Source organism: Ylistrum balloti, unplaced genomic scaffold, assembly GCF_031769215.1.
Source record: "Ylistrum balloti isolate Yb309-2 unplaced genomic scaffold, AGI_CSIRO_Ybal_v1 Utg369886, whole genome shotgun sequence".
NCBI classification, from domain to species: Eukaryota; Metazoa; Mollusca; class Bivalvia; order Pectinida; family Pectinidae; genus Ylistrum; species Ylistrum balloti.
The window spans coordinates 282407-293444 of record NW_026782021.1 but is presented as its reverse complement, the minus strand read 5'-3'; the positions used below and the strand labels follow the sequence as shown (position 1 = coordinate 293444).

At 33.7% G+C, this 11038-nt stretch overlaps 2 protein-coding genes across 2 annotated transcripts in view; one reads left to right on the top strand and one right to left on the bottom strand.

The window, feature by feature from the left end:
• Window positions 1–985: 985 nt before the first annotated feature.
• On the bottom strand, window positions 986–6121 carry LOC132546362 (cyclin-dependent kinase inhibitor 3-like). The gene is made up of 7 exons (XM_060210075.1): window positions 6024–6121; window positions 4543–4598; window positions 4039–4083; window positions 3597–3819; window positions 2905–2936; window positions 2169–2272; window positions 986–1385 (listed from the first exon to the last, which is right to left on the bottom strand). The coding sequence occupies exons 1-7, from the start codon at window positions 6119–6121 to the stop codon at window positions 1299–1301; spliced, it is 645 nt and encodes a 214-aa protein (XP_060066058.1). The 3' UTR covers window positions 986–1298.
• A 1296-nt stretch (window positions 6122–7417) lies between these two features.
• The window catches only part of LOC132546363 (uncharacterized), an 80282-nt gene continuing 76661 nt past the window's right edge, over window positions 7418–11038 (top strand). The window contains exons 1-6 of the mRNA XM_060210076.1: window positions 7418–7659; window positions 8054–8973; window positions 9090–9286; window positions 9686–9792; window positions 10588–10684; window positions 10924–10990. Coding sequence (XP_060066059.1) covers window positions 7418–7659; window positions 8054–8973; window positions 9090–9286; window positions 9686–9792; window positions 10588–10684; window positions 10924–10990 — 1630 coding nt within the window. The remainder of the gene's footprint in view (window positions 7660–8053; window positions 8974–9089; window positions 9287–9685; window positions 9793–10587; window positions 10685–10923; window positions 10991–11038) is intronic.

Below are 11038 nucleotides of genomic sequence, written 5' to 3'. Positions count from 1 at the left end.
AAATAAAAATTCACCTGACATCCATTGTATTGCTTTGTATCTTCACACATTAATGTCATAATGACAACATACTAAGATAAAATGACAGTGTTGTTGTCATGATGACAACATACTAACACAAAATGTAAATAGTTGTTGTAATTACGTTCACACTTGATAAGAACAAGATCATATCAGATAATGCTTAAATTAATTCTAGAGAAATTTAAGAAAATCCATTAAAACTTCGTTTTAATAAACATTATAAAGGATATTATAGAAGGACATCCTTTTTATTTTCCTTTTTAAGGTGAAAAAGACACCAAATTAGGAAAAGACAACCAAATAATTCATAACTACGATTTCACTATAAAGAAATTAATTAGTGCATTGACTGTGATTTGTATACAATGAACATTTGGTTACTACAAGCCAATGGGAAATGATGAGGGTCTATTACATATTTGGTATTACTGAGAACAAGCAACACAATATGATGATCTCTACTTTATGATCTAATGATTTCGTTTGAATGGACAATTCCAAAAATGTCATTAACAAGTGTTGTTTTTTTACTGGAAGGCATATGCACACATTTTACTTATGTTCATTTTTGAGCATCTCAAATCTCCTGATGAAAGTTTTAAAAAGTTGTCAAGATGACTGTAATGCATGGTTTATTCTATTTCACGGTGAACACTTTGCATTCTTTCTTGTGTAATGCTTCACTTTACAATGGCCATGGTGAAGTGAACCCCTCCTGCCCCACCCTTCATTTCCCCACCCCAGATATATTTTTTGTTATTTATGTGTTTATGTGATTGAATTAGGGTGATAAGAAAAAAAATGGTGAAAAAAGTAAGAAAATAGTGTAATGCTTCACTTTACAATGGCCATGTGCATTATTATGTACTGAGGAACATAATTAAGTGAACTGATAAAAAGTTTAGTGAAGAATCATCAATTGAAATAGTATAAACTGGCTTCATTTTACCATGAGGGGGGTGGGGCTGGGTTTTGATTAATTTCACAATAATTGTGAAATGCACCGCAGTTCACTTTACCATGGGTTTAATTTTATCATACTACACCGGTACCAGATTTTAAATGTAGTGCCTTTAATGGAACCAGAAGACCAAGCTACTGGCACAGCATTTATCACTGAATTTTTTTTAATGGAACATAAAACCAAGTCACTGGTACAAGGTTTTAAACGTAGTGACCTTCTTGGAACCAAAAGCCCAGGCCACTAGTACAACAGTTATTAATGATGCACCCTATTGTATTTACAGGAACAGAAACAATGTTGTACAATTTGTTTATCTTGATAAGGACCGTCTTCTTTCCTCTGATTCTTTATTGTATTCTTCTAAAGATTTCCGGAACTCATGTATAAAGTTGTATTGCTGAAATAAGACAGAAACACTCATAAGAAAAATATAGCAGTGAGTCACTAGCTATTATCACTTCCGTGTGTTAAAGATTGTTTTCTTGTTAAAAAAATTAGTTAAATTTGATCAGAATGCTGGTATTTGATATATTCAACACAGCTTCAAACCTGACACACATTTGTCTCAACTTTGATATTCAAACTTAATATTTGATTATGTTGATATTGCGGTATTAATCCAACCTCCATATTGTAAAGGTTGTAAAAATAACACAATTTTGTTTACAGAAAAACCATCTTGTATGATTGCACATGGATCTAGAAGACTCTGTTACATACCACATATGATACCACTTATGATACCATATCTGTAACCATTCACAATACTGTAGCTAAGTACCTTTAAACAAGGAACTTACTTATGGCTGAGGGTTCAAACTCAGCTGGGGCACTTTTTAGTTACTTCACTTTTTTTTCTTTTGCTTCATTTCTATTTACAAATTTTTTCCTTGAGTCTTAATATTTTTTACTATGAAACAAATCATTTACAGTACCAAAATCATTTCTCAGCACACATTTCTTTTGTTTAACCATGACCACTGAGTCAAGTACTTCTGGACCCCCTGACCTACTTTCTTGACAAAACATTCTGAATACACTAATATAAAAATACTTATTAACAATTATCTTGTAATGATTATAATAACTAGAAACAGTAAGACCCCCACATGGTTTGGGGGATTTAATTATAGTAAAAAACAACAGGATACTACAGATTATATATCAGTGGTACTATTACCTTGACAGACTGGACAGCAGCATGTCCCCGCAGGTCGCGTACCTTCTGTATGGCCACATCAGGCTCCATACCTGGGTCCATCACCATCAATAGACAGGCTGCCACTGCATTACAAGGAACGCATTCACTAATACTATTGTAAACTTATCTTATTTGGTCAATTACCATTTTAGAAAACCCTTTCTCTCTTTAAAAAAAAAAAAAAAAACAGGAATCTTATGTTAAATTACAAAATGTAAGAAAGCATAACTTGCGCTGTAGTCTGATATGTATAAGTTTTGTAGAGATCAGTTAAACAATTTTGGAGTTGTAGCCTGGAACACTTTGTACTTTCTTTGTTTTCATGAAGAAAAAATTAAAACAAAAAAATTAAATCATGCCAATAGCAAAAGACATAACTAGGCGTTGCCCTTACATGTGTGTAAAGTTTTAGAGAGATTAGTTCAATTCCTAATAGGGATAAATCCCAATGAATGTTTTTGCTAGGAATAACAAAGCATTTTATAATTTACACAAGCATGAAAGTGTAAATACAAATATCTTGCATCAGAGTGATTTGTTACATGAAATAGTAACTAAGAGTTATACAGAAAGTAAATATGCCTAAATTTCCTCAGTAATACATGTATAAACTGTTACATGAATAGTTTACAATAAATCATTACAGGTAAGTGTAAATTTTGGCCAAAAATCACAGTTGTCAGCTGCTGGTACAGATGTATTAGTTGATACTTACCAAGACATGATCGTCCAAGTCCTCCGTAGCAACTGTAATATACAATTCATACATAATTTTCACTTAGTCAGGATATAAAAAGACACTATATATATTTATACTACTGTGTTTTTGCCATCATCATCATCAGGTGGTAGGTTGTGAAAATCGCCCTTTGTACCTAGTATGTGGCCTGTCCTAATCAATTCTTCTTCTTATTATTTCTAGAGAACCATTACATAGATTTATATCAACTTTGATACATGAATATCAATTCCTCATGGTCCCCAATTTTGTAGTTTTGAAAGTTCAAAATCATTACTGGTATTTCTGGAGAAGTATGAGATGTATCTTTAGAAGGACACAATGAAAAATATAGTTCGCGTTTGTTCATGTTTGAGAACTAATGAAGAAATGGCTGACAGATAGCCATATTGAATTTTGAAAGTTAAATTTTGTGATCACTTTTTCTTGAGAAATATTGAATGTATCTCAAATCTGATATAAACATTACCCTTGATATCTTGTTGTGTATTTGTTTGTGTTAAATTTTTGGACTGATCACAAAAACAAAATGGCCAAGAGGAAAACATGTTGAATTCATATGTAGACTCAACTTGGTGCTTGGTTTGACCTGATGCAAAATGAATCTTAACTTTGATGTCTGATAAACACTTTAATAACATGTCAATCATATGTAGAGAAAGACTAACTGTATAAGTGATGTCTTGTTGTTCATGAGGTTGGAATGAATTTCATCAACAATCTTCATGAGAAGGGGAAAGCTGGGGACCTGTCCATCAGGGAATGGGTGATGGTGAACAGTAACTTCAGCTGCAGACATCTCGTGTAGGAGCCATGGCACACGGTATTTGTTGAGCTCACCCTTACTGCACAGACAGAATATGTCAGTCACCTCCTCTCGTGTTATGCCCTCTAGAAGATAGACATTGTTAATACTAATCATTGATAACAAAGAACTTTTACTGTAAATGTATTACGACCATGTCATTCTTCATTCACTCTTCATGCATGCAACGGAAATTCTTTACATGAGAGTTAGTACTTTTGAAAAGGAATTTGTGATGAACTTTACTGGTTTGTTCAAACACTAAGTTAACACCTCATTTTACATTTTTAAACTATTTTTCTTACTTATGTCATTCTCCAAACTTCTCCAGGTGTCTTTAAATCTGCAACCTGTAAAATTAGTGTTTAAGATTATATACAAGCACTTACAGTGAATACCAGTTCTGCTTCATTGACAGGACTAAATATACAAAAAGGTCATGACTGTGAAGCAGGAGAAAAAAAATATATATAAGGTATATGAACAAAACTACTTACAAGGAGAATTGAGAAGAACTATTACTGTGAGAATTATTATTTTAAGGAAAGGTAGAATTATTGAGAACTTGAACTGAGAAAAACAAGTAATGTACTGAAAACTTATATAAAGTACACAAAACAACTTAGCACTGACCTACACCAGTAGCAACACTGTAAGCATAATGAGAACATTCAACATCTTTTCCAAAATTTTGATGAGTCCCATTAGTTCTTAAAATTTATATTAGTCTCAAAGGAAAAGCATGAAGCGTGTACTTAAAAACATATCAGAATCCCAAATATTACAGAATCCTAAGATTTAGCACTTACCGGGAAGAGCACATACACCAAATTTTGCACTGCAGTTTAAGAAAGACAAATCCAGCCTGTGGAAAAAATGATAGAAATTGTAAGAGAGCATATTTTGATTATGATCAGCAGTCTAGCAGGTTCACTTTTTTTGATATCACATGAGAGAAGGCATTCCTAAGATGTGATAATGTGTGCATAAATCCTTTTTCATATTTTGAAACAAATGAAACTATGTTTATATTAATCACAAACAGAATGATATGTAAGCATCAATTCACAAAGCAAAATGATGGCAGAATATAGCTATTTTATTGAGAAAATATACTCAGAGATAGAGTTTCCCTCAAACAAGTTCAGGTGTCTTCAAATTCTTTCATAATGGTATCCTCTGCTTTGCACCATATACCATGTTAGTCAAAGAAGCATACTCTGTCAGCCAAGTGACAGAAACTGTTTAATACTATGTACAAGCCATTCCTTTTACATAAATGCAGAGAAAGAATCTTTAAACTTACAGGTAATATATCAATTATGATTGATAAGAATATGTATAGTTAAGCATATAATTTTTTGTTTTATTTGAAATGTTTGTCAATTTTGTTTATTACATTAACTTTGGAGGTGGGGCAAAATATACAATGAAATAGTTTTTCACTGTTTTTATTTTGTTTTACTAGTATGCTCTTTGTATTTCTATCCAATTTTCAATGCATTTTTCTGAATTCATTCATGAATCATGTTTAATGAAATTTTATTTGTCATATTATTTCTATTGTTTTCTGTCATGTATGACCTGCAGGGAATTAGTAATTTATTTACATAATTACAGTAAGCAATTTTTGTGATGGCATTTGATGACATTTTGGTAAACGTATATAGGAAAATGGTGTCATGGATATTAGTGTAGATCATTTTGTATTATTTTCTGAAATAAACAACTGAAAATTAAATGAATATTATGAGAAGAAACTATTGTGAGAAGAAATTATTTTATAAAATGACCAAATATTGGCAAAATCCATTCCTTAAAGAAGCCATTGATATCAGGGACGTATATATTAACGTCCTGTAGATATTGACTGAAAACAGTTAGAAATATAATAATTATATTATAAAATAATACTAAATAAAATATCAAAGACTTCTGACATCTCATTGTAATTTTGAAAAGATGACATTGGCGGAATAGTTGTAAACAGGGACGTAGATAACGGTATTTACATCCCTGTTGTAAACTAGTACGAAACAGTTTTATTGGGGGCGAAGCGTCCGACATTCTTCCCTTCGGTTTGCCCAACAGATTCTTTGACAACTCAGAATGAGTTAATATCGGGGAATTTTGAAAAAAAAACCCTTGATATCGGCACTCCATCCTCGAAAAACTTGATTTCGCCTATTTCACAAACAGTGGCAAGTGACCGGCAGTCCATCACCCCTTGTTATATAACACATATATACGTCTCTGTTATAACATAACAGAAATATCTATAAAATCTCACCATGATATCTTAAGTGGAGATAAATCAAACTCTCCACTTTCTTCGTCTGATGAATCGAAACTTGATAATACCGCTTGTTGTTTTTCTGGTGTTTTCATTGTTACCTAATAACGTTTAACATTTTTGAACAAGTCTGAATTTGTTTACGTTTGATTCTCCCGCTTATGTAAACTGCCTTCTGATTGGTTACAGCAACCGAGTGCGAGCTTTCGTGTTCCTTGGATTTTATCATCGATTTCGATTCGGAATGTTTCTAAAAAGTAACTTCCGTAGAAACCTTGACAAGATGGCGGCAATGATAGTAAACATTCACCTGTTGCAGAGATGAGGAACCGTTTTTCGCTGTATTGGTTGGTAAACTAACAGAAAATCGACAGCATTTATCTCGTTTCACTTATGTACCGTTTATTTTTTGGTGAAGTGTTTTAAAATGTTTCATTATTACAGCAGATAACATTAGACTTGGGACTCTATGGCTAACCGCCAATGAGTCGTACGCCACAGAAATGCTTGGTTGGCCAGGACTGGCTGTATGCCATTGTTTCGACCATATAGAACCTTCATAATCAATGCAGATTAAAATTGTCATAGATAATGTTTTGATGCCGGATAACAGAGACTGATTTCGTGTAGTGTAAAAGAGACAATAAAAAGATAACACGTTAAACTGTTAAAAACTTCTATCTCCATTGATCAAAATCAGATATGTCATTAGGTCTATCTCGTATTGTGTGCTTAACGTGAAGACTTGTATTGCTCCTCGAATCAAGGTCTTGGTTAACTGTTGTGACATTATCACATCACAGATGTTTGGCTGATATTGTCAAGACTAGACTGTACTGTATATTGTCAGTAAACTAATTATTGACCCATAAAAGCTCTGATTTTCATGACAGACATATTTCTTTTGTTCTTAAGAAGTTAAGTGTTCAAACTTTGTTAACATAAATTTTGACTACTAGTCAAAATAGTTGGGGATAGCTTTTCATTATTTTCCTAAAATGTTTTTACTACCAATCCCCCAAAATGAAAGCAGGCCAAATGCCAGTATTAAATGTTAAGGTAAATATGGTTATTTATTTCCTAATATTTCAATGTTATTGATAGCTTTATTGAAATGCAACTTACATCATAATCTTTTGATTTCATAATTATAAAACATATTAACAGTGACTTTAGTATCATGCATATATATTAGCATATGGATAGAATTTATATTTCTTAAATAGGTACGATATACAGAAGACAACATTTTAGTTCCTTATCAGTGCAGTGCTAGCTTACAGTGCTAGATCACACTGATCTATCAATTTCAAATGATTTATAGATCTGTTATCATATATTGTTGACCTAATAATTAACATTTTTGTTTGTTTCAGCCATGGAATGAAAAAATGCCAGCTCCCATTGTGCCAATTATTCGAACAAGGGATTACTCCTTGAAGCCAGTGACAGGTCTGAGATATGGCAACTTTGAGGGTGTGGTTCACTTGCCACCATTGGTTCAAGGTCCCAGGGTGGGTATGCAAAATTTCTCCCTGATCAACAACCAACAGATCTACAGGAAGGTGACTGAATGGTTTCAAACATGGCGACCATGGCAGCAGTGTGTTCTCCTTTGTGGAATAGCAGACAGGTAATACACTGAAAATGTAAATTTTCATCTTCAGTTTTAGTGTTTTTAGCTAGTGGTGAAGAGTTGTGCAGAATCATGACATCTCTGATTGCAGTTTTGTATATCATTTTCTATTTCATAAGATACAAAAGGTTATGCACCAATGCATCAATATGCAGCTAATAAATCCATCCCAAAATATATATACATTGTAGTTACCTATCATAGCTGATGTACACGGATTACTCCATTGAAGTCTCTTGTATACATTATTATCCATGGTTGTTTGATCAAGATTGCAACAATTTAGAAATAGATGGACATTTTGCATCCACATCCAATCCCTGGTATAAATTAACATCAAGCAAGGCTGCCAACAACTCCAGTGACTAATCATCAAAATTGTCATTTTCAGGTGCACAGTTCGACAATTAGACATGTTAGCAACCTCACTAGAACCTGTCAAGCATAGGGACTTCACTACAGCTCATCTACTAAGATATCCATCAACTCCATTTAGGACACTTAAATTGAGACAGGGTAAAGGCACTTCAAAAGAGACTCTGAATGACAGCCTGTCAGAAATATCTGATTTGTACACTGATGAATTCAGTGAGCTGGGGACACCTGAGTACCAGACACTGAGTCCACTGAAGCAGTATGATGACACAGGATCAGCCAGCTCTGATGATGGCATCACTAACTACACACCATCACTGTCTCCTTCTCTGGACTCGGAAATTGCTCCTAAGAAGACCGGAGGTCGGTACCCCCGTCTGGAGGTTGTTCACGAACATGCTGTCTTTAATAACCCCCTAAAGCCACAACCTGTTTTACCTGATGTTGAAAACTATGCAGACAAACTTTCTACTGCTATCCTAGACAGTGTCATGGGAGATTTGAGAAAACAACGAGTAGCTGAAGAACAGCTGATTAAAAAGATGCGACAAAAAGCCAAAAGCAAAACTATGATTCAGTATCAAGGAGGATTTTCTTTTCAAAAAGGAAGAAAGGTACATTCAATGCCAAACCTAAAGCTGTCTAATGTTTCAGAGTCCTTTCCACAAACATCAAAGTTTAAATCTCAAGCAGGTAAAAATTCGAAAGTGAAGGTGAAAAGAATGAAGAATGGGGGTGTACCACAAGTTTCAAAGGGACGAAATGTGACTCTGGCACCAATGTCTCGCAGTGATTTTATTTGGAGGGAGCATACACGATTTTCAGACATTTCTCAGATTTCTAAAAGAAGTGTTAGTTTTGTAAGACATCAGATGTTTGGCAGGACCACCGTCAGCACTCCAGACTTCTTCAGTACAGAAGGTGTAGAGAAGTCAGGTATGTAAGCTGTCTTACATTGATTTGTTTAGTCAATAGTTAAATGTAAATTGAGAAAAAATCAAGTTTATGGGAAAACAAGATAATGTACTATGGTGACATTATTTTAACTCTAGGTGAAATGCAAAGAGGGGTGCGGTTTAGTGCTAACTCCAATACAGCAGTGGTGGGTTCCCTCCCTGTTCCTCTACAGAGTATGTACAAAGGATATAAATGGTGGCCTGCACAACCGCATGAGGGCATGCATTACCGAAAACCTTCAAAGAGGGATCTCCTGGCCAACTACAAACAACAACTGACAGAAATATACTCAGTAAGTGTCCACTGATAAAGTGTGGAATTCATAGAAATATCACATCACATAGATTGGGACAATATCATGGTGGAGTATTTGGAATGAGATTCATTAGCTTGGTATTATTGATTTATTAGGTTATGTTTTTGAACTTGGTTGAAATATATTTTTTTTACATTACCATCACTTTGCTGAATGAGCTTACAAATTGTGTATTCTCTTGATTTCTTTGTTAAGAATCAAGTAAAAAAAGATATGTTTTGAAGTAAAAAGTAATAGTGGTAAATATACACAGGGTAGTAAATAACTGAAGTGGATTTCTTGTTGAATCAAAAGTGAAATACTTAAACTAGGAGGAAAAATGTATCAAACACATCTTAACTAATCTAAACTAGCACTCTTTATTTATTATTACAGTGGTTGGGAGAGTGGGAAGATTATGAGAAAATTAATCTTCTCAATGTTATCCTCAAAATATCAAGCCCAGATGCCTTGAACTTTCTGATGAGCTACATCAAACAGAAGTAAGACACACTATTGCCATATTGTCATGCTTTCATAAAGAAATTGTCAAACATTTGTAGTATTAGTCATTTTGTAGTATTAGTCATTTCATGTTATTGTGTTGTAAGACATTTTACTTACACCTGCTATTTTTGTGCACCTTCTCATTATCAAATAAGAATGAAATAGTTACATACATAGATACCAGCCATGGTTTCCTGTAGAAGTTGTCTAATATCTTCTCTACATCTGGAAACATCCATTGCCATGATATATTCAGATCATATGGAAGTACATTGGTGTTAAATTCAATATTTATGCATTCTGTATGCTGCAATCCTTGGTTACATTATTGTGTATGCTGTAAATCTGGGTTACAATACAGTGTATGTTGTAAGTCTTGGTAACAATACTGTGTATGTTGTAATTCTTGGTATTCTTGGTTACAATACTGTGTATGTTGTAATTCTTGGTTACAATACTGTGTATGTTGTAATTCTTGGTATTCTTGGTTACAATACAGTGTATGTTGTAATTCTTGGTTACAATACTGTGTATGTTGTAATTCTTGGTTACAATACTGTGTATGTTGTAAATCTTGGTTACAATACTGTGTATGTTGTAAATCTTGGTTACAATGCTGTGTATGTTGTAATTCTTGGTTACAATACTGTGTATGTTGTAAATCTTGGTTACAATGCTGTGTATGTTGTAAATCCTGGTTACAATACTGTGTATGTTGTAAATCTTGGTTACAATACTATGTATACTTTAATTCTTGGTTATAACACAATATGTATTTATTGTTGTTCTAGATTACGAGATGCCCGTGATATTAACCGCCTGTCAGACAAGTTACTGCTTTTCACATTCTCCTATCTCCAACCAAGAGATATCTGTTTGGCTGCACAAGTAAGTATATTTAGAAGGACTTGTAATGAATTGCCTGTGTCCGTATACACTTGCAGTTCATTCCAAATATTGTGTTGTTTCATGGTGTTTGATAAATTTTTTCAATGATGGTATCTAGATATTTGCAGGTTAAGGAAACTTCAAACTGTAACAGGTGAAATTGGGACCATAGTACACATAGTTCTACATGTTTTACTGGTATGACAATGTTGATGAGATTCTACATTGCTTATTTGTAGGTGTGCAGAAGATGGCGATACTTGTGTGCTACAGATTCACTGTGGATGGTTAAGTGTCATGAGTTAGGTAAGTATTTATTGAAGTGAGGTGTTGTTTCAGAACTGATTTTAAGCC